This window comes from Cucumis sativus, chromosome 6 (genome assembly GCF_000004075.3).
Source record: "Cucumis sativus cultivar 9930 chromosome 6, Cucumber_9930_V3, whole genome shotgun sequence".
Taxonomy (NCBI): Eukaryota; Viridiplantae; Streptophyta; class Magnoliopsida; order Cucurbitales; family Cucurbitaceae; genus Cucumis; species Cucumis sativus.
Genome location: NC_026660.2, coordinates 6440268 through 6458563, shown reverse-complemented (window position 1 = coordinate 6458563; position 18296 = coordinate 6440268). Strand labels below are relative to the sequence as shown.

The 18296-nt window shown below is 31.3% G+C and overlaps 3 protein-coding genes across 4 annotated transcripts; 2 read left to right on the top strand and 1 right to left on the bottom strand.

Annotated features, from left to right (window-relative positions):
• Nucleotides 1-729: 729 nt before the first annotated feature.
• Nucleotides 730-4029, top strand: LOC105435771 (transcription factor TCP20). Of its 2 annotated transcripts, XM_031887743.1 has the most exons (3): nt 730-2022; nt 2439-2509; nt 3907-4029. In XM_031887743.1, the coding sequence occupies exon 1, from the start codon at nt 968-970 to the stop codon at nt 1844-1846; it is 879 nt and encodes a 292-aa protein (XP_031743603.1). In that variant the 5' UTR covers nt 730-967; the 3' UTR covers nt 1847-2022; nt 2439-2509; nt 3907-4029. The 2 variants fall into 2 exon arrangements, with proteins under 2 accessions (XP_031743603.1, XP_011656799.1); XM_011658497.2 differs by lacking the exon at nt 3907-4029 and having other exon boundaries at nt 2439-2768.
• LOC101203723 (ferric reduction oxidase 8, mitochondrial) lies at nt 3273-7891 on the bottom strand. The gene is made up of 9 exons (XM_011658496.2): nt 7731-7891; nt 6460-6668; nt 6270-6366; nt 5980-6171; nt 5651-5888; nt 5231-5558; nt 4878-5136; nt 4085-4773; nt 3273-3987 (listed from the first exon to the last, which is right to left on the bottom strand). Exons 2-9 carry the CDS (start codon nt 6629-6631, stop codon nt 3806-3808), a joined length of 2157 nt encoding a protein of 718 aa, XP_011656798.1. The 5' UTR covers nt 6632-6668; nt 7731-7891; the 3' UTR covers nt 3273-3805.
• A 994-nt stretch (nt 7892-8885) lies between these two features.
• Nucleotides 8886-11325, top strand: LOC101203966 (U-box domain-containing protein 33). Its single transcript, XM_004140598.3, has 4 exons — nt 8886-9401; nt 9841-9959; nt 10192-10310; nt 10514-11325. The coding sequence occupies exons 1-4, from the start codon at nt 9137-9139 to the stop codon at nt 10731-10733; spliced, it is 723 nt and encodes a 240-aa protein (XP_004140646.1). The 5' UTR covers nt 8886-9136; the 3' UTR covers nt 10734-11325.
• The last annotated feature ends 6971 nt before the right edge of the window (nt 11326-18296 follow it).

Sequence of the window (18296 nt, the reverse complement as noted above, 5' to 3'; positions counted from 1 at the left end):
TTAATTTTAGACCAATTTAATAATTTTATCATTTTTAAAAATTTTAAAAATATTTAATTCTTGACTTTTTTTTTTTGTTATACTAAAAAAATATAAACATACATAACATATACCATAATTTTTTTTTTGTTGCAATTATGCTAAAAATGAAAATATAAACACATATGTTATTCAATATACAAGATGATATATTGTACCAATTGTCTTGAGAATGTGATATTTCTAGAGAATCAAAATATATACTAAATAAGCTATGATGTATATATCAAATATATAATATTGTTTTCTCATTAAAAATTTGGTTTCTAAACAATCCCTACTTTTGCCGTTTGTGAGTAAAATTTGTTTAGTTCATATCCACCAGAAACTTTAGACTTTTTGGTATTAATATTCTTAAAAGGTTTAGACGATTATACTATTAAGTATTAAGAGTAAATATACTATTTTGTTTATTGTTTAGGTTATTGGTATATAAAGCCAAAGAAATTTTGTTGTGTAGAAAAGTATTGTCCATTAGAGAAAAAGAAAAAGGCCAAATGTTAGATAGTAAAACATAGATTCATTACCCCCACTTTAGTTTTCTCACTTTTTTGACAAAAATAGAGAAAAATTGGAATAGAGAGAGCAAAGCAATCAATCAAATATAAGAGCTGTAATAAATAGGGAAATATATATAATATATATATATTTATATAATAAAGTATCCAAGAAGAATTACAATTGAGTCATAAAAGAGTATCGTATCATCAAATATTTGATGAAGTAGCCAAGCCAATCCAAATCCAAGCCAAGCCAAAAGCAAAGCTCTTCAATCATGGAGGAGGAGAAGAAGAAAGAGGACCCATCTTCTTCATTTTTATCTGTTTCTTATCTCAAAATCTCATCCTCTCCTAAACCCCTTCATTAGTCCACACACAAAGAGGAACCCACTTTTCTTTTTGGGTCCTCCCCATCCCCACACACAGACATGGCAGACCAAAACAACAACAACAACAACAAGCATCACCCATTACTTCCTTCTCCTGCAACTTCTTCATCTCCATTAACAACACCTCCATTACCTACAACTTCTTCAGATATCAAAGACTTCACTCTCATTATTTCAAACAAAGATCAAAACAACAGCAACAGCAACAACAACATCAACAACAAGCAATTGGCTCCTAAACGTACCTCTAATAAAGACCGTCATAAAAAAGTCGATGGCCGTGGTCGTAGAATCCGTATGCCTGCTCTTTGTGCTGCTCGTGTCTTTCAATTAACTCGTGAATTGGGTCATAAAACTGATGGGGAGACCATTCAATGGCTTCTTCAACAAGCTGAGCCTTCTATTATTGCTGCCACTGGCTCCGGTACTATCCCCGCTTCTGCTCTTCATGCTGTTGGTGTTTCCCTTTCCGATCATGATTCCTCTGTTTCCGTCTCTGCTTCTTTAACCCCTAAAATCGAAGCGGTTCCCAGGACCAATTGGGCGATGATGGGTGCTAATTTGAGTAGATCTCATATGGCCTCCCAGGGGTTTTGGCCCTCTTTAGGTGGGATTGGGACTGGATTTGTTAGTGAGAATCCGGGGTCGATTATGCCCAAGTTTGGGTTTCATGGGTTTGAACTTCAGGGGATGAATTTGGGATCCGTGAATTTCCCGGCCATGATTGGGAATCAACATCAACAAATACCTGGGTTGGAGTTGGGGCTTTCGCAGGATGGGAATAATTTGAGAGGGATGTTGAATCCGCCTTCGTTTTCGCAAATTTATCATCAAATTGGCCAAAATCGTGATTCCTCTGCACAGCCATTGGAGCAGGATCAAGCTCCTGAGAAAGATGATTCTCAAGAATCGAGATGAAGAATGATGATGATGAATGAAGAATTTGATAATTTGGGTTTTCCAAATGGAAACTGTTTCGGATTTCTAGGTCTAAAATTAGGACTAAATTTGGAAAGAGGGGCAAAATGAAGAAGACGAAGATTCAAAGATTGGTTCATAATTTTCAGTGTGTGTGTTTGATTCTTCAAATTCAGGTTAATTCTTTGCTCCTCATCCTCAATTTTTTTTTTATATCCCAACCAAAAATTAATTTAACTTTTGTTCTTCCAAAAGAATTTCTTTTTCTTTTTCATTTTTCAGATAAGTATTCCTTATAAATAAATAAGAACAATTTTTTTTTCTGAGAAAATAAAATTAATTTCTTTAAAATCTTTCTCGAATAAATCCCAAATTTAGTCTTTCAATATTAAATACTTAATTTTTGAAGAAAACTTCTGGATTTTCTATTTTAATGGAATAATAATAATAATAATCTGTTCTTGGAAATAAATTAACCAAAACAAAATAATGTAAGGTTCTATATATAATTTATCTATTCAAGATTATTGTTTTCTTCTTTTATATATATAAAAATTTAGAGTGTGCTTTTTTTTCTTTTATAAATATGCAGGTGGGAAGTTTTGAGGAGAAGAGTGGTTTAATTGCAAGATTGAATTTGACTTTCATTTCTTCAATTTTGAGGTGTGTGTATGTTTTGTTTTGTTTTTTTTTTTTTTAATAATTTATATAAATAATTTGTAGAAAAGAAAATGAGTGTAATATTTAGTAATTTTTGTGAAGTTGATATGGAAAATGAAAACTGTTCCATCACTGCATTTAAATTTAATGGATGGTAAGTTAAAAGAAGAAACAACAATCTATCCATTGCAAAATTTGTGGTCAATATTGAGAACCAAATGCCAATTCCATCAATCTCCATAATTCTCCAATAATTTCACCATCATATATTATTACTATTTCTTTCCTTTCTCACAATTAATTTCTCCCCTGTTTTTTTTATATATTTTTAAAGATAATATTTAAATTTTAAGTCGAAAGATACTACCATTATAATATAAAGACACTAGTCTATCGTTATCTATCGCAAGCAATTATAGATAGACGATATATTTTGCATATATTTTTAAAAGACATCCTTTAATTTACTTTCTATCAAAATCTTAAAATTTGTGTAAACTTTTGAAAACAAAAAAATTGTACTAAAAATTCAGTCCTTGTGTGCTTGAAAATTAAATTATGAAAACTACGGTAAAGAATAGAAAAGAAATAAACATGAGAATGTTACAAAAACATATTCTAAAAACGTATATATTGTTTTATAGATTTGAATGCGAATTTAAATTAAATATTTGTGTTCAAAGAGAAAAAAAAGAAGATGAAAATCATAATTTGAAAATTGTGAGGAGGGAACATAAGTTTCAAAACTAGTGAGCGAAATACAAAATTGTTTATTAATTTGCTTATGGAAATTATTAGTAATCTAACAAGTTCATCTATGTTTGGCTCCTCCATCTCTCTCTCTATATGCATATTGATGAAGACAAATAACAAAAGACTTCAATTTTCTCAAACATGTAAATCAAACAAAGACAGACTCCCCAGTCCCCAACTAGGAGGTTTGGCTTCATAATCCAAAGTTTTATTTTGTTATGTACATCCAGATGTAGCAAATTGAGGCGGGGTATCCATGGATATTTAATTAAGCTTTTAGAAAACCAAAACTAGATGTGCATTAGAAAGCTAGTGAATCTGTGTAAAGAAATGTTGCAGGTGGAAGAAGCTTGCTCGATAGAGATGAAGTAAAATTTTGTTTTGACATTTGATGTCGAAGAGTATAATGTATTTTCTTAGTTATTTAAGTGCCCACTAACATTCCAAGTGCTTAAAAACATCTTCTTAGTTAAGAAAGATGTTTTCTGTTGGGCTGCAGCTTTATTCTGTCTTCTACTTTGGCAACTCTTCTTGTTAGGGGCAACATCAAAGTGTGAAGTTGAGGGAATGGAAAATGAATTGTTGTCTCTTTTTCTTTGAGTCTTTCCTTAAACCTTGTGAAATTTGCTTACATGCTGATGCTACAGACACGTTCATTGCTGCCGGTCCACAACTGATCACGCCGATTTCGGTTCCCTCGTCTTCGTGTTTGATGTTTGAAAATATCTCTGTTCAATCCCAAACAAATTACAACCATATATTGTTTTGAATATGCAAATTCGCAATGTGCTTAGAATGAGTTTGTATAAGAGATACCATCCATACCTTTGAAGATAGGCCTTCCTCCATAATATATTTCATGTTCTTCCTGTCTACTTCCTCTTACTACTGAACTTGGAATTGCATTTTGGGTTCCGGTTTCAGTTTGGATGAGTGCTAGATTTTCTTTCTTCAATCTTCGCCATCTTAAAACAATCCCAACGACTGCACTGGATAAGATAGCTAAAGTAAAGGAAGACATCAGAAGTAGATCTGAGATCCAAGATGGAGTTCGATCTTTCGTCTTTTTAGAGGCTTTCTTGGTTGGAATGACAATATGGTTGAAGATGATCAAGGCGACGAGGAACACAATTGATGTTAATCCAGTAATTGCAGCCATCCAGTTCAAGCTTTCAAGTCCTTGTGCTGCGTAGCTTGAACATCTAGTGCTTGATTGTATGGTTTGCATTTGAGAGAACTTGTTTAGCAATTCTACAACAGTTGCACCAGACTGTACTTCTTGTGTCACAAATACTTTGAGCTGCAAATTCATTTTCTTGTTTGAACTGTTCAGCAGTAAAGGTAAGATCGAGTTGAGTAGCGAAATGTCTTGGGAGTTCTTCATGACATGTATAAGTTGTATTCTTGCAGGGCATTTGAATCGACTACTGTTTTGCATAGAATTGATCTCTTGTAAAATGCTCAAAAAAGGGGTTATTCCAATTCCACCAGCAATTAGAAGCAAGTGATCATATCTGCATGAAATTAGTTACGTGTTTGGATTATGCACGATTTGAAACAAGTATCGGAAACATTAATCATGTACATTTGAACCGAAACATTTTTTGTTTATGTAAACCTTAGGAAGTCCATGGAGGAAGGTCCATAAGGGCCCTCAACTGCAATGGAAATGCACTTCAACTGATCTGATTCTCCCTCTCGTTCTGTGCTTATCACGTCATACAAAGACCTTGTCCATGACTCATCACATTTAACGACAATTGACATTGTTTCATCATCAACACTCGAGCTGGAAATCAAGCTGAAAGCATGCCACTGAAATCTAGAAATCCTTGGTATCTTCACATACACAACACTAGTTGGTTTATACTTCAGCCCTGCACTAGCAAACAAACTTATCCATTCAAACAACTATCACCTTTTGTTTCATAAATCTGAAAGGGAAAGAAATAGGGATGAATGAAGAAATACTTCGATCTTTTGGCAGAGTTAGCTCCACAGCTTTGCAAGGGAGGATTCGAGCAGACACGACACAAGTTTCGATTCTTGATTGAATGATTCGGAGGATCTTATCAATGCCAAAGAGAAACAGTCCAGGAAACACCATGTAAAAATGTCTATCTCCAGCATGAAACAAGAAGAATACAAAGAAAACAATGTACAAATGGTGTGTATAGTAGAAGATCTCAAACTTTCTCCTCCGTATCTGAGGCAAGGAAGTGATCCAAATCACTAATCCTGTAATCAAAGTAATCTCCCCGGCAATGTAAATCCGGCCAGTGTTTTGCCATTTCCACACCTTGTTCCAACAAACCAGAACTCAAATGGTATCATTGACATTGTCTATAAAGTAATAGAATTAGTAACAACAAAAGCAAAGAGGAGAGCTACCTCATCTTGAATCTTGTTGCTGATCCCCCAGATGAACAAGGTGCTTATGCCATGGAAGGTGCCAAATAACACCATTGCCGTTCCAAGCCAAACATGATACTTCACTGAAGCTTCAAATTGAATGCCAATTAGCTGAAATGGAGCCAACCCTCTCAAAATAGGCAGAAGAAGTAGACTCAAACAAGCCTCTGCTAGCAAGCCAAACCTTGTGGCTATTCTTAAATACTTGAGTTCCCATCTGAAAATCATCAAAATGGACAATAATAATTCAACCCCAGATTCATATAATAAAAAAAAAACATTCAGTTTGTTTTTTTAAAAAAACTCACATCTTCAAGTTGAGTGATTCAACAGGTAGCAACTTTCTGAAATCTTTAGAAATTCTAGCATAGAATGTCCAAGCCAGGAAGAGGAGAAATAAAGCAACACCCAGAAGCTCAATTCCAGATAAAATACCCAAATAATTGTTCACAACAAGTGGGTTTGAGAGAGCATTCGAAAAAGTTGAGAACTTTGTTTGTCTGTGGAAAAAAAAAAGAGCAAGGATTCAAGAAGAAGATCAAAAGGTCTGATAGAAATTTTGAACTGTTCAAATGAACTTCAACCAAGGTGAACTTTCCTGAAAGTTTGTGGACTGGAGGGTTTGTTATTTAAGTGAACTAGTCCAATCATAACAAGAACAATAACAGGAAAAGTATAGACTACAAAGTTGAGACCTGAAAAACATGAAATTCATATCAATTATATAATGGATAGCAGGAGTTGGATCTGCAAGAAAGGTGAATATGAAAAACATGCAAATTTCATACCATAATATCCAAATAGAGAGGCTCGGGCACTATTTTCAGCAAGATGCCATTTTTTGGTCCAAAGATCTGTTGGTTTCAAGAGCCAGAGAGAAATCCAGCCAGCACATAATAGAATCATCAACAGTTTGGTAGCAGTAAGAAGAATGGCTCTTTCCTTTTGATTTTGGTACATATTTGCTGTTTGGCTATTTGGGGTTTGAGTTTATGCTCTGAATTTATACATTTTAGAGGGAAATCAATAAGGATTTTTCAAAATTGATTGACTCCACTAAATTCATTGGAGGTATTTAATAAGGCACTTCTCCACTTTCCACGAGTGTCAAAGGCTTAAAGCTACGTGGTGGGACACTAAAAGTGATAGAAATAAAACAAATCTTTTGAAAATCTTACATATGGCTTGAAAAGTCTAGGATTTGTTCAGTGTCAGATTGAATTGAATTCACACAGCTAAAATGCAAAGTGTCAATATTTATGGTGGGACTGTAACATGATAACAGTGTAATAACATGTTATAGTTTCTTCTAACTCATCGTTATTGACGAAAATCTGAACCTCCTATCTCAAAGAATTAAGTACATATCAAATACGGTTCTGCTGACCCATGCACGCTTTAGCAACTTGTCATTATTTTACTACATCTTCTTTGCAGTAGAATGGAAAATTTACAAGCTTCATTTTTCATCTAAATCAGCTTGTAATGAGCCTTGAAGGTTGAAGCCATAGGTCTGATACTGTTATACTATATTATGAGTGCCTTTTGATCATCGACAAATGGAGAATGGTGTCATTTCATGGTGGGAAAATGACATAATCTTTCTTTCTTTCATTTTTTTTCCTTATCACAGTTTGTTCATCGATTGGATTGATCGTTATCTTTGCCATTTTGGTAGTAGCATCTTCTGGCCAACTTTCCAAGGCATGATCTTAATTGTCACACCGCACTTTTCTTGGTCTATGTGAGGCTTCATAGATTCCACAAAGCACAATTTTGCACTCAAGATTCTACTCTGCAACTTGCAGAAAGCCACAAGAAAGAAGAAGAAAAGGGAAAAGGGAAACAAACAACAAAACAACAAACATAGATGTCTCTTCACAACGTGCTTGTGACAGATAAACTAAACTAGCTAACATGATGACCAAAAAAAAGTTCCTATTTTTCTCCAACCAACATGATTTGAGGAGACAATTGGATTGAATTTCTCCATAAAAACTAGTGAAATGATAAGTAATACACTACCTATTTTGCAAAAGTTCATAAACATAGCTATTACCTTGACAGGAAAGAAGAGTTCAACAACCAAAATGTTATCCCCTCTTCTTACGAGCTCGCTGCCAAAAAGAAATGGATGGAGTCTTTGGATGTTGGATAAATGTACAAACATAAATGTGCTTATAGTCTATTTCAGGTGTAAAGAAATCGATATTAAAAGATAAGCCAAAAACCTAAGCAAAAAAGACTGCACATATTGTATTGGCTGCATAAAGGATCATTTACAGTTGCACAAATTATATTAATGCAATTCTTTAAACCCTAGGGTCAAAATCGTAAATAATGTAAGTAACAAGTAGGGTTTAAAATCGTAAATAATGTAAGTAACAAATTCTTGTTTGTTGAAGCGTCACATAACAGATTTAAGGCATTTTAATGTGAAGATTACGAGGAAATTAGAAACAGCTTACAAAGAAATGGTGGTGGTCAACCAGCAGAGGCAAGTTGATGATGGAATCACTTGGAGTACAAATACAAGGTCAGGAAGCATTAACTAGAGATAGAAATTATTCAATTGTCCATTACCAAAAATAATGGTTCATAGGACCATTATAAAAGCAAGCCACTTTTCACTTTATTTATTCATTTTATTTCATTGATAAAAGAGGTTCACTCTGTAACATTCACATCTGTTTTCATATTAATCAGCAGCCTAATGATGTATCTAATCCAAACTTTAATCAAAATCTTCAACACCTACCAAAGTCATATTTTATGCGCTTTTAGATGAGGCTTATCTTGTTGTTTTGAAGAAAAGTGAAGAGAAGTTGGAAGAATTATCGGTGGCTGTATGTGCCACCCCTTCATAATATTCTACATAGGACCCCACTTAAGGATGGAGATGTTAAAGATTAATTGTTTTAGTCTATTTTGACAAGGACCCACTTTTAATTCTTGCTCACTCTCTCTCTGTTTCTCTTCTTTGGTATTGGAGACATGAATGTATTTGTTTAATGTTTTTCATTTCTCTTTCATCTTTGTTACTCTTAGAAGTTGTTGGTCAGTTTAGAAAGAAAGAAATAAATAAAAGAGGTCAGTATATACTTTACAAAGGATGAAAAAGTGAGAGGGAAACAGAAAAATCAAACTGATAGGAGGCCTTTATTCATGTGGTTAAATCTAAGGAAATAAGAGTCACACTTTTCACTTTGAGAGAAGCAAGTCAAAAGAATTTCTTTGGTTTTTTCATCTCATCTATTTGACTTAACCAAAGACATACAACAAGGGGAAAAAAACAAATGTTGACATAACAACGAAGTTGCAGGCCCATGATACAAGAGAATCTATCCACTTTTTCTCTCTTTTTCTTTTGTATACTTTCACCCCACTAAAACACATTGTTGTCATTTTCATTCTCATATCAGTTCTAGTTGTTACGGATAGCAAAAGAGAAAGAGAGAGCTAAGAATGGAAGAGGATTTTCAAGGGAGACCAACAGAGTTGCAACTGCAATGTTTCAGTGCAAGGATCGTGTCGCCAGAGATCGTTGAGATCGGAGAGGAAAGTAAGACTATTATTAGTAGCAGAGACAGTGCTGCAACCGACGTCTACGTCGCCGTTGGTAAAGATGATATAGATGTGCTTAAATGGGCCCTTAATCATGTCGTCTCACCAGGTTGTTGTGTCTTTCTCGTCCATGTTTTTCCTCTTCTCACCTACATCCCTACACCAGGTAATCAAGATTTATGTCTCTCTTTCCCTTTTTTTTTTCCATCTTTCAGATCATAATCAAAGATTCACAGATCATTCATCAACAACTTTTCTAGGTTATTTTTCTTCCATAATATGCCTACAGAGGATGTTTGATGAATACGGGTCATAGTGAAATGCCATTATTTTGTTCCTTTTGTCTCTTTTGACTATCTTTTTCTTTCCAAAAAAGTCAAACTCAAGTCTAGACTGTAGGAATGAATCATTCTTTAGAGGATGGGAAGAACACTAAGAGCAAAATGTGTTGAATCTAATGTGACCCTCTCCTTGTTTACGCAATTGAAAATCTCTTCAGACACACGAGAAAAAAGATATGATCACAAGAACATTAGCATATTTTCATTGGTTTGATATTCATCTATGTTCATGAATTTCTCTGAGCTGCAGCATTTTGGTTTCAGTTGGAAGATTAGCAAGAAGCCAACTGAGCCGAGAACAATTAAGAGTGTATATCAATGAAGAAAACAATAGAAGGAGAAATTTGTTGCAGAAATACATCCGCTTATGCACTGATGCCAAGGTGTTGTTAGATCAGTTCCTCCGACTCTCCTGTCAAAACAATATCATATGTTTTAATCACTGAAACATAACTTCATCACTCAAAATGTAAATTCATTTTTCATAGTATTAAAATTGATTTGGAAGGAATAATAAAAGTATTTTTCAAGTGGTTTTATGACCATTTTTGAATCCTCCTAAACTTGCCAAAAAAACACAAAATAGAGATACTAATTTGTCCCCATATGTGTCAGGTAACAGTAGACACATTGCTTCTAGAGAGCAATACAACAACCAAAGCAATCCTTCAACTAATTCCAGTGCTCAATATCACAAATTTGGTCATAGGGACTAAAAGACCTCTTTCCACTAGGTTTGTATCTCTTTTTTTTTAATCCATTTTGTGTTTTTAAGATTTTTGTACAGACCACTATGTAAGGGATGCCCAATACTCGTTTCAACCAACTAGTAGTATCACTGCATGGTGGAGACAACATTGCTGCTATTGGGTTGTCCGTACCAAAAAAAAAAATCTTTTCAAATTCTCATATGATCATCTGTGGGATTTCTTAATAGGCTATTAGGGAAAAGAATGAGGACAGGAGAGATAGTGAAAAAGAAAGCACCAGAATTTTGCGAGGTCAGCATTGTTTATGAAGGCAAAAAATTGGATGAACATCAACAGCAAATGGGTTTGCTTACTTCTTCACAAAATTCCGACTGCAGGCCCCGTGGCTACAGGAAGAATTTGTTTGACTGGGTTTGCTTAACAAGCAGTTCTGGTTGCCATTGTTAATCCAATGAACAAAGCAAGACGAGGATCACAGATAAGATCCGATCATACTATTATGTAAAATTAAGTTATTAGGATTATACGCTATAATATTACTACGTTATCATATTACGTAATTATAGTTATATTATTATATTATTACGTAAAATTGCTTTCCCTTTTCCATAAGGAATATGGAAAAAGTTTTACTTAATTATAAATAGGCAGAGGCCCATCTCAAATTTTCAATTCCAAACAGATTTCGCATTAAGAACGTCAGAAGAAACAATGAGCATCAACTCCCAGCTTCCATCTCATATAATTGAGGAAATTTTCTCCAAAATTTCCACCGTAAATTTCTCTTTCTTCCGGGCAGTTTGTAAGGATTGGAATCGGTTGATATTGAACTGTAGAATTTCTTCTTCTTCTACTTTGTTCATCACCTGGCGGCCTCTTCAACCTCGCATGGATTGTGTCGACTTTCATCACAAATTCTCTCAAGGCATGAATGTTTTGTCTTCGTTTACATTTGATTTTCCTATTTCCTCGGATACTCAAATCACAAATTCATGCAATGGGCTGTTGTGTATTATAGAGGAAAACAAATATTATAAGACGTCGTATGTGGCTACTATAATAAATCCGATGACAAACGAGTATGTTACACTTCCAGGATATAATGAATACTGTTTGTACTTTGGATTTGGATTAGGGTTTAGTTCTAAATCTAATGAGTACAAGTTTGCAAGAATTTTCTTAGTGAAAAATATTTGCGGCCTTGAAATTTTAACTTTAGGAAAAAGTAATGAATGGAGGCATGTTAGCTATTTGCCAATTTTGTATATCGATCAAGAAGATGGTATTTATTTCAACGGAGTACTTTATTGGATTTGCATAGACAAAGACAAGAAAATCAAAATGCTTTGTTTGGATGTTGAAGAAGAAAGTTTTAGCATAATTGATATTCCAAAGTTAGCTAATTCTGCTATTGTTGATGCTTTTGACGACGGGATTTATGTATCAATCATTGACGAAGAAGAAGAAGTTGGCGAACACGAAAAACAAGTTGAAGTGTGGAAGTTGGGAAGTTGTGCATCAAATGGGTTATGGACGTTATGGTTTGTGGTCAACATATCAGCATGTGTGCCGTTGTTTTATTTAGATAATATATTATGGAAGGGGTGCTCTCTTAAAATTATTAAAATTTGTGAGAGCGGGGAGATCTTCTTTTTATTGGAAGAACAATACTTGTTATTATATGATTTAAAAACTCAAAAGATCACAAAGATTCATGAAACTGAAGACTCTTTCTCAGTTTTTGAGATTAAGTCTCCCAGTTTTAATTCGCTTCGCACAATTTTTGGAAGCTAGGTTGTATTTCAACAGTTTTACATTCAATGTATGTTCATATTTAAATTTTCAATTTATATTTTTACATTTTTATAAATATTTTAGTTTAATTTTCTATCTTCCAAAACAACTTTATTAATTTGCATATTAATGGAAGAATCAAATCTATTGTTGAAGCCCAAATCTACAAAAAGCCCATTATGGCATCAATGTCATCTACCCATCACCTAAATTCACTCTCCATATATTCTTTTATGATATTATACACATCTTATCTTACAATTTGATATATTATTATGACATATTTTAATTTTATAAATTTTATCTCAATAGTTGGATCGTTGAATATCAAAATAATATTTATAAGTAAAATTTTCAAATGCATATTGGTTGAATTTGAGTGTGTTAAAAAAACATAAAATAAAATTTTAATAAAATACCAATATTTGGTATAAAAACTAATATAAGTTTTCATAAAAAGAAACAAACATAATTTAAATTATTTACCTATATAATCTACCTTTAAATATCCATTAATCTTGATGAATAAAATTTAAATGTATAGTCTAAAATTTTCTCTCTCTCTCATTCCTTTGAAAACTCTCTTTATATATGTATTAAATATAAATTGTCATTATTTTGCTAGAGTATGGAATTATATGATATAAGTAAGTATAAGTAAGTGTTGTTATTAGTATTGAGATGTATAAGACAGATAATTTTGGTATATTATAATTAGTATGAAGTAATGTGTTGATAGGAGAGTGATAAATGATGAAAGTGTGAAGGAAAAATTGGTGGATCGAAATCAAGAATTAAAAGTGGGCCTAAGTTAGGGGGATTCAGATACGTTGTAAGAGTGGTCCAAAGACCAAAATGTAGTTGATTGTTGGACCGCACAATCAAATATTGGAATTGGTTCTTCCCTCCATCAATGCCCTTTCACATTCAATCCTCTTCCTTCCTTTTCCTAAATATTTCAAATATCACTCCTATTTATCACACCACATAATCACAACCAAATTACATCATTCCACTCACTAAATAATAACAAGCAGAGAAGAGAAGATGTGGGTTCGATTTGCGTGGGAATGTGAGCCTAAACAATTCTACCAACACCTTCACATAGCATCACAACCAAACACTTCCTAACTCACTCAACCTACACTTTTATTTTTCAATAATATTTAGATTTCACAACAAATTAATAAATATTCAATATTAAAGAAGAAGAAAAAAGAGCCACTTGCTTGTGGGGGGTGTGGACATGTGAATCTCTTGTGAAAAAGAATTAGACAGTTTGGGCAGAGCACAATGCCATGCTGCTCCCACCCCATGTGCCCTTCCCCTCACCCCCCCCCCCCCCCCCCCCTCCTTTGCCCCTTCCCAACCTCTCATTTATTACCCTTTTTGTTTTTCTAAAATCATTTCATATTTCAATCTCTCTATTTTAAGTTTGGTGGAGATTCGTTACATCTTACATGTTACATGTGACATGCATCCCACGCGGTAAGTCAACACAAAACCATTTAATTACGTGAATGCAAAATCTAGACAAATTCACTATCTACTGTAATTAAACACTTTGAAGATTTCACTTATTCATTGCTGTTACTAACAGTTCTCCATACCTAATGAAAACTCTTCCGTATATGGTATTATATTATTAGATCGAATTTTATTAATATTCTACACGTTTTTTTTTCATGGGAGAAGAAAGAATATTGTAGTAAGTTTATATCGGTGGAAATCATATGCCAAATATTAAGTAGCTAGGTCCCACACGAAAAGAATGAAAATATAAAATATTTGTTGTAATAATTATAAAAAAACGAAGATATATGACTTGAATAGTATAGATTGACTTATTTGTTATTATATACGACAATTTTACGTGTGATATATCTAATGTGATAGATAATTATCTTGCCTTGTAATATATATTGATGATATATACATTGTATTTTAATATTAAGTAGGTGGATTGTTGGGAAATTTTTCTACAAAATTCTTTTTGTATTTTATTCTACTCGTATTAATAGGTCAAATTACAGAGAAAATAATAGAATATTTGAAAGTATAATTATAAAAATAAAACAAATCTTTAAAAGTGTTGTGAAGAAATCTCCAAACAAGATAAGAAAAATGGAAAAGAAAAAAACAAAATAAATTATACAACTTAAAAGGGAATGAAAAAAAGCATACGAAAACGATAGGTTAAAATCCAAAATAATAATTAAAAGAAAATAAAAAAACTCACAAGAACTTAATAAAAAACAAAAACAAAAAGACAGGTCTTAATAATTGTGTAAATAAATTTAATTAAATTCTAAATTTTTGTATGGATACTAATTTACCTTCTTCTTCAAATATCAATTTTATATAATAAATAATTATATAAAATGTGTGAATATATCTCTAGTCAAAATTTGACTTTTAAGCCTAAATTATTTCATTGAGAGATTTAATTAGTATAACCATAAATGTTCTTAAATAGAAAATAAGGGAAGGATAATTTGATACACTTAAAAATTGAATTATATAATAAGATAGTTTGAGTTAAGAAAATAATATTAATAAATGAAATAAAATGGCTATGAAACTTATCAATTTCTTCCTAATAAAACAAATAAATAACAACCTCCTATTTAATTAAAAAAGTATATATGGATTTGATGGGTTGACCAATGCCATTTCACAAACACTCTATCATATAATATTCTCGAAAGCTAAAGTAATGAAATTGCTTCATGAATTACTATAAACTCATCTTTATGCTAAACACATTCAATCACATAAAATAAATTAATATATAAATAGAATGTTTAGATGTTGATAATTGTATATTAGAAAAATCAACAGATCTTACCCTTCTAAATTTTCATAATATTATTTAATGTTTGAGTGATGATATAAGTGAATATATTGATGTATAGAAATGTTCATATAATTTTTTTCATCCTCATCTATACATAAGAGGACCCATGGAGCAAAGGTTGAGCATTAGTTCCCAAGATTTCTCCAAATTAGAATTCAACTTTTTGACTCTATTTCAATCAAATTGTGTTCCACAATATATTTGCTTGTTAATAATATTCAATCTAAAGAACAATGAGAGCCAACAGAAAAAATAATAAAGTTGAAGTATATTTTCAAGTGCTAAAGCTTCGTATATTTTTTAAAAATTTGAATACAATTTGTATTATTTTAAAAATTGGAAAAAGGAAAAAGAAAATTGATTAATTAAGGTATGTTGAATAATTTAAGAATTATAAATAAAAAAAATGGAATATTTATTGTTTAAAAAAAAGAGAGAGAGAGAGAAAAATATATATAGGATATTTGTAATAAAATAGAATGATGGAATGGTCACATTGGTTTCCATTTAAAATGAGTGGATTTCTTTAAACACACACATGAATACGTGGGGCTGACTCAGATACACATAGAAAACCCACCTTCACTACCAACACACTTATTTTTAATTTATATATATATAATACGATCAATTTTGGAAACAAAATTAAATTTAAATCAATTTTTATTTCTGCCCTTTAAATTAAGTCTAAAGTTTTTTGTTTTCACGTATTAAAGTGAGAATCTAATTATGGAATTATATGACTAATGGACTTAGATCACGTTTTTAAATTTTAACACTATTTTTATTAAGACTAATTCAAATCAAACTCTTTTTTTTTTTTTTTAACAAGATTAAATTAAAATTTTAAAGAAAAGCTAAAATAAAGAAAAAAAGAAAATTAATTAAGACTACTTTGGTAGGGTTTTCAGTTTTGAAGGCTATATATTTTTGGTAATTTGTTTTGATGTTGCTTGATTTAGGGCTTTTTATGCTTATCTTTGGGTGCTTCAAATTTTAGGATTTTTAAGTTAAATAGTATAGTTTTGAAATTTAAAAATATAGATTGCAAATATTTTGTTATATATTTTTAAATGTTTTATGAAAGTTAAAATATTAAATTTGAAGAAAGGACACACTTAATTTTAATTTAAGAAAATATTGGGGGTTTTTTTTTATATAAAAAAAAATCTTAAATTTAATAAAATTATGACAATGAATGTATAGATGGAAAGTAAGTAAAGAGAATCCACCGTAAAAAACTCGTAAAGTAACCGAAGAAAAGTGAAGTAATATTCCAAACATCAAAACCTAGCGAAAGAACAAACTACCAAATATAAGCTTCAAAAGTAAAAACTTTACAATAAATTTATTGCCAAACCAAGCTCAAGTAGCATAGCACACAGTATATATATATATAAATCTCTAGTTCTTCTTTTTCATTTCTTATTGTATTCTTAAAAAAACAGCTATTGAAATTAAAATTTCACATTCAAAATTTCTCATAAAATATTTTTAATCAATCAAATTAATTCTAATAGCATAAAAACCATGTAGAGAAGTGTTAAATTAAATATATTTAAGTAATTAGAGATGTGTTTTGAAATGTTATTTGGTGTAGAATTATGTAAATGTTATTGTTGATTTTGATAAATAATTTATTAGTTCAAAATGAAATGAAAGTTGGAAAAAAAGAAATTGAAAAAATGGGACGTAGTTTAGTTTAGTTAGAGCATATAGGAGAACTCAAAAAAAGAGAAGAGAAAAGGAAGGAATCTTATCACAATCATCATAGAAAAATGAGAGGATCAAAAGCTTCAAAAACAAAGGTTGGCTGTATCCTCCAAGTGGTCAAAAAAACTATCCCAATTCTTCCAAACCACTTCAGCTTTTCAATATATATATATATAATAACAATTTTAAAAACTATATAAAAGAATTTCCCCACCCTATACTTTCAATATCATGTATAAGACTTACAATGCTTTGATATAAACTTTTAAATGGGTATGAGTGAACTAATTTAAACTCTTTATCAAGATTATACGTTTCAATATCATCTATCTAAATATATGTCTAGACTTTTTCAAATATCAACAAATTAACACAATGGATAATTATAATTGATGCATACTAAATTAATAGAGTCTAATTTGATTTGTTTATAAAAATTTAAAAGTTTAATTTATAAAGTTATAAATCATGTCGAAATGAAATGTAATTGATGCATATGTTGATATATTTGCAAAAGTTCACATGTTTGTTACTTCAACACATTTCAATTTACCTAAAGTTTAGGAGTCTACATGTTGATATTTTTTTTTAAAAAATGTTATAGAATAACTAGGTTAGAATTAGGTTTAAATCCAATATAGAATTTAATGAAATCAAATAAAACTTGTTGGCATGCAATAAAAGTTTCACATTGACTAAATAAGATTGTGAGTATATAAGTGAAGAACAAGGTCATGAGAGCTTGTGGAAAGGAAAAAATGTCATATCATTTATGGAAACTTTTATAATCTAACAAGGTTTTGTTTTGGAGTAACATCCGTTAGTAAAATCTAATGGTTGGATGAGTTTTTGTCGGTTACAAAATAATAGAAAAACGACAAATAGTTAAAGACTTTAAGTGAATCTAACACATAATATACATACGTACAAACTTATAAATTGGAATAATTAAATATTATACGTTTATTAATTAAGCTTCTTTGATGTTTTGTACGAGATCTCATCTAACACAACATATTATATAGGCTCCTCTCACCTTCACCTTCACAAGTTAAGTTTCTTCCAATATTTGTATATGAAGATTTGCACAATGCAACATAATTTACTACTCATTTTGAGCCCTCTATTATCCTCTTCATATTCAACTGATTTACATTGCTCATAAACAATCATGTATTTGGCAACCATCTAACAATAAATGAGTATAAAATAGAAGCACTCTTTACTCTAATGCATGTGTTTTTATTTATAAGAAATTTTTGTTACAAAATGTGTAAATGAAAATGAATTTTTGAAAAACAAATTAAAGTTATTTGAAATGAGTTTTGTAGAAACTAATTATAATATTGATATTTAAGTTTTGTATATATATATACCTATATTTATTTATTTATTATTGTAGGCTACAAAATTAAAATTTAGAGTGTAGGACAAACAAAGGACAAATGGTTTTCTTACACCACAACGACGTGCCCTACCTTAAAGGTCAACAAGTTTCTTTTTTATTTTTTTCAGTCGTAGGGTATCCCAATGAACAACCTAATCCCCGCTACATTTTCATAGGACACATATAGGGTATGCATTTCAGGATTATGAAATAAAACACAATCTATATACATGTCAATGTGACATTAAATTCTGTACTA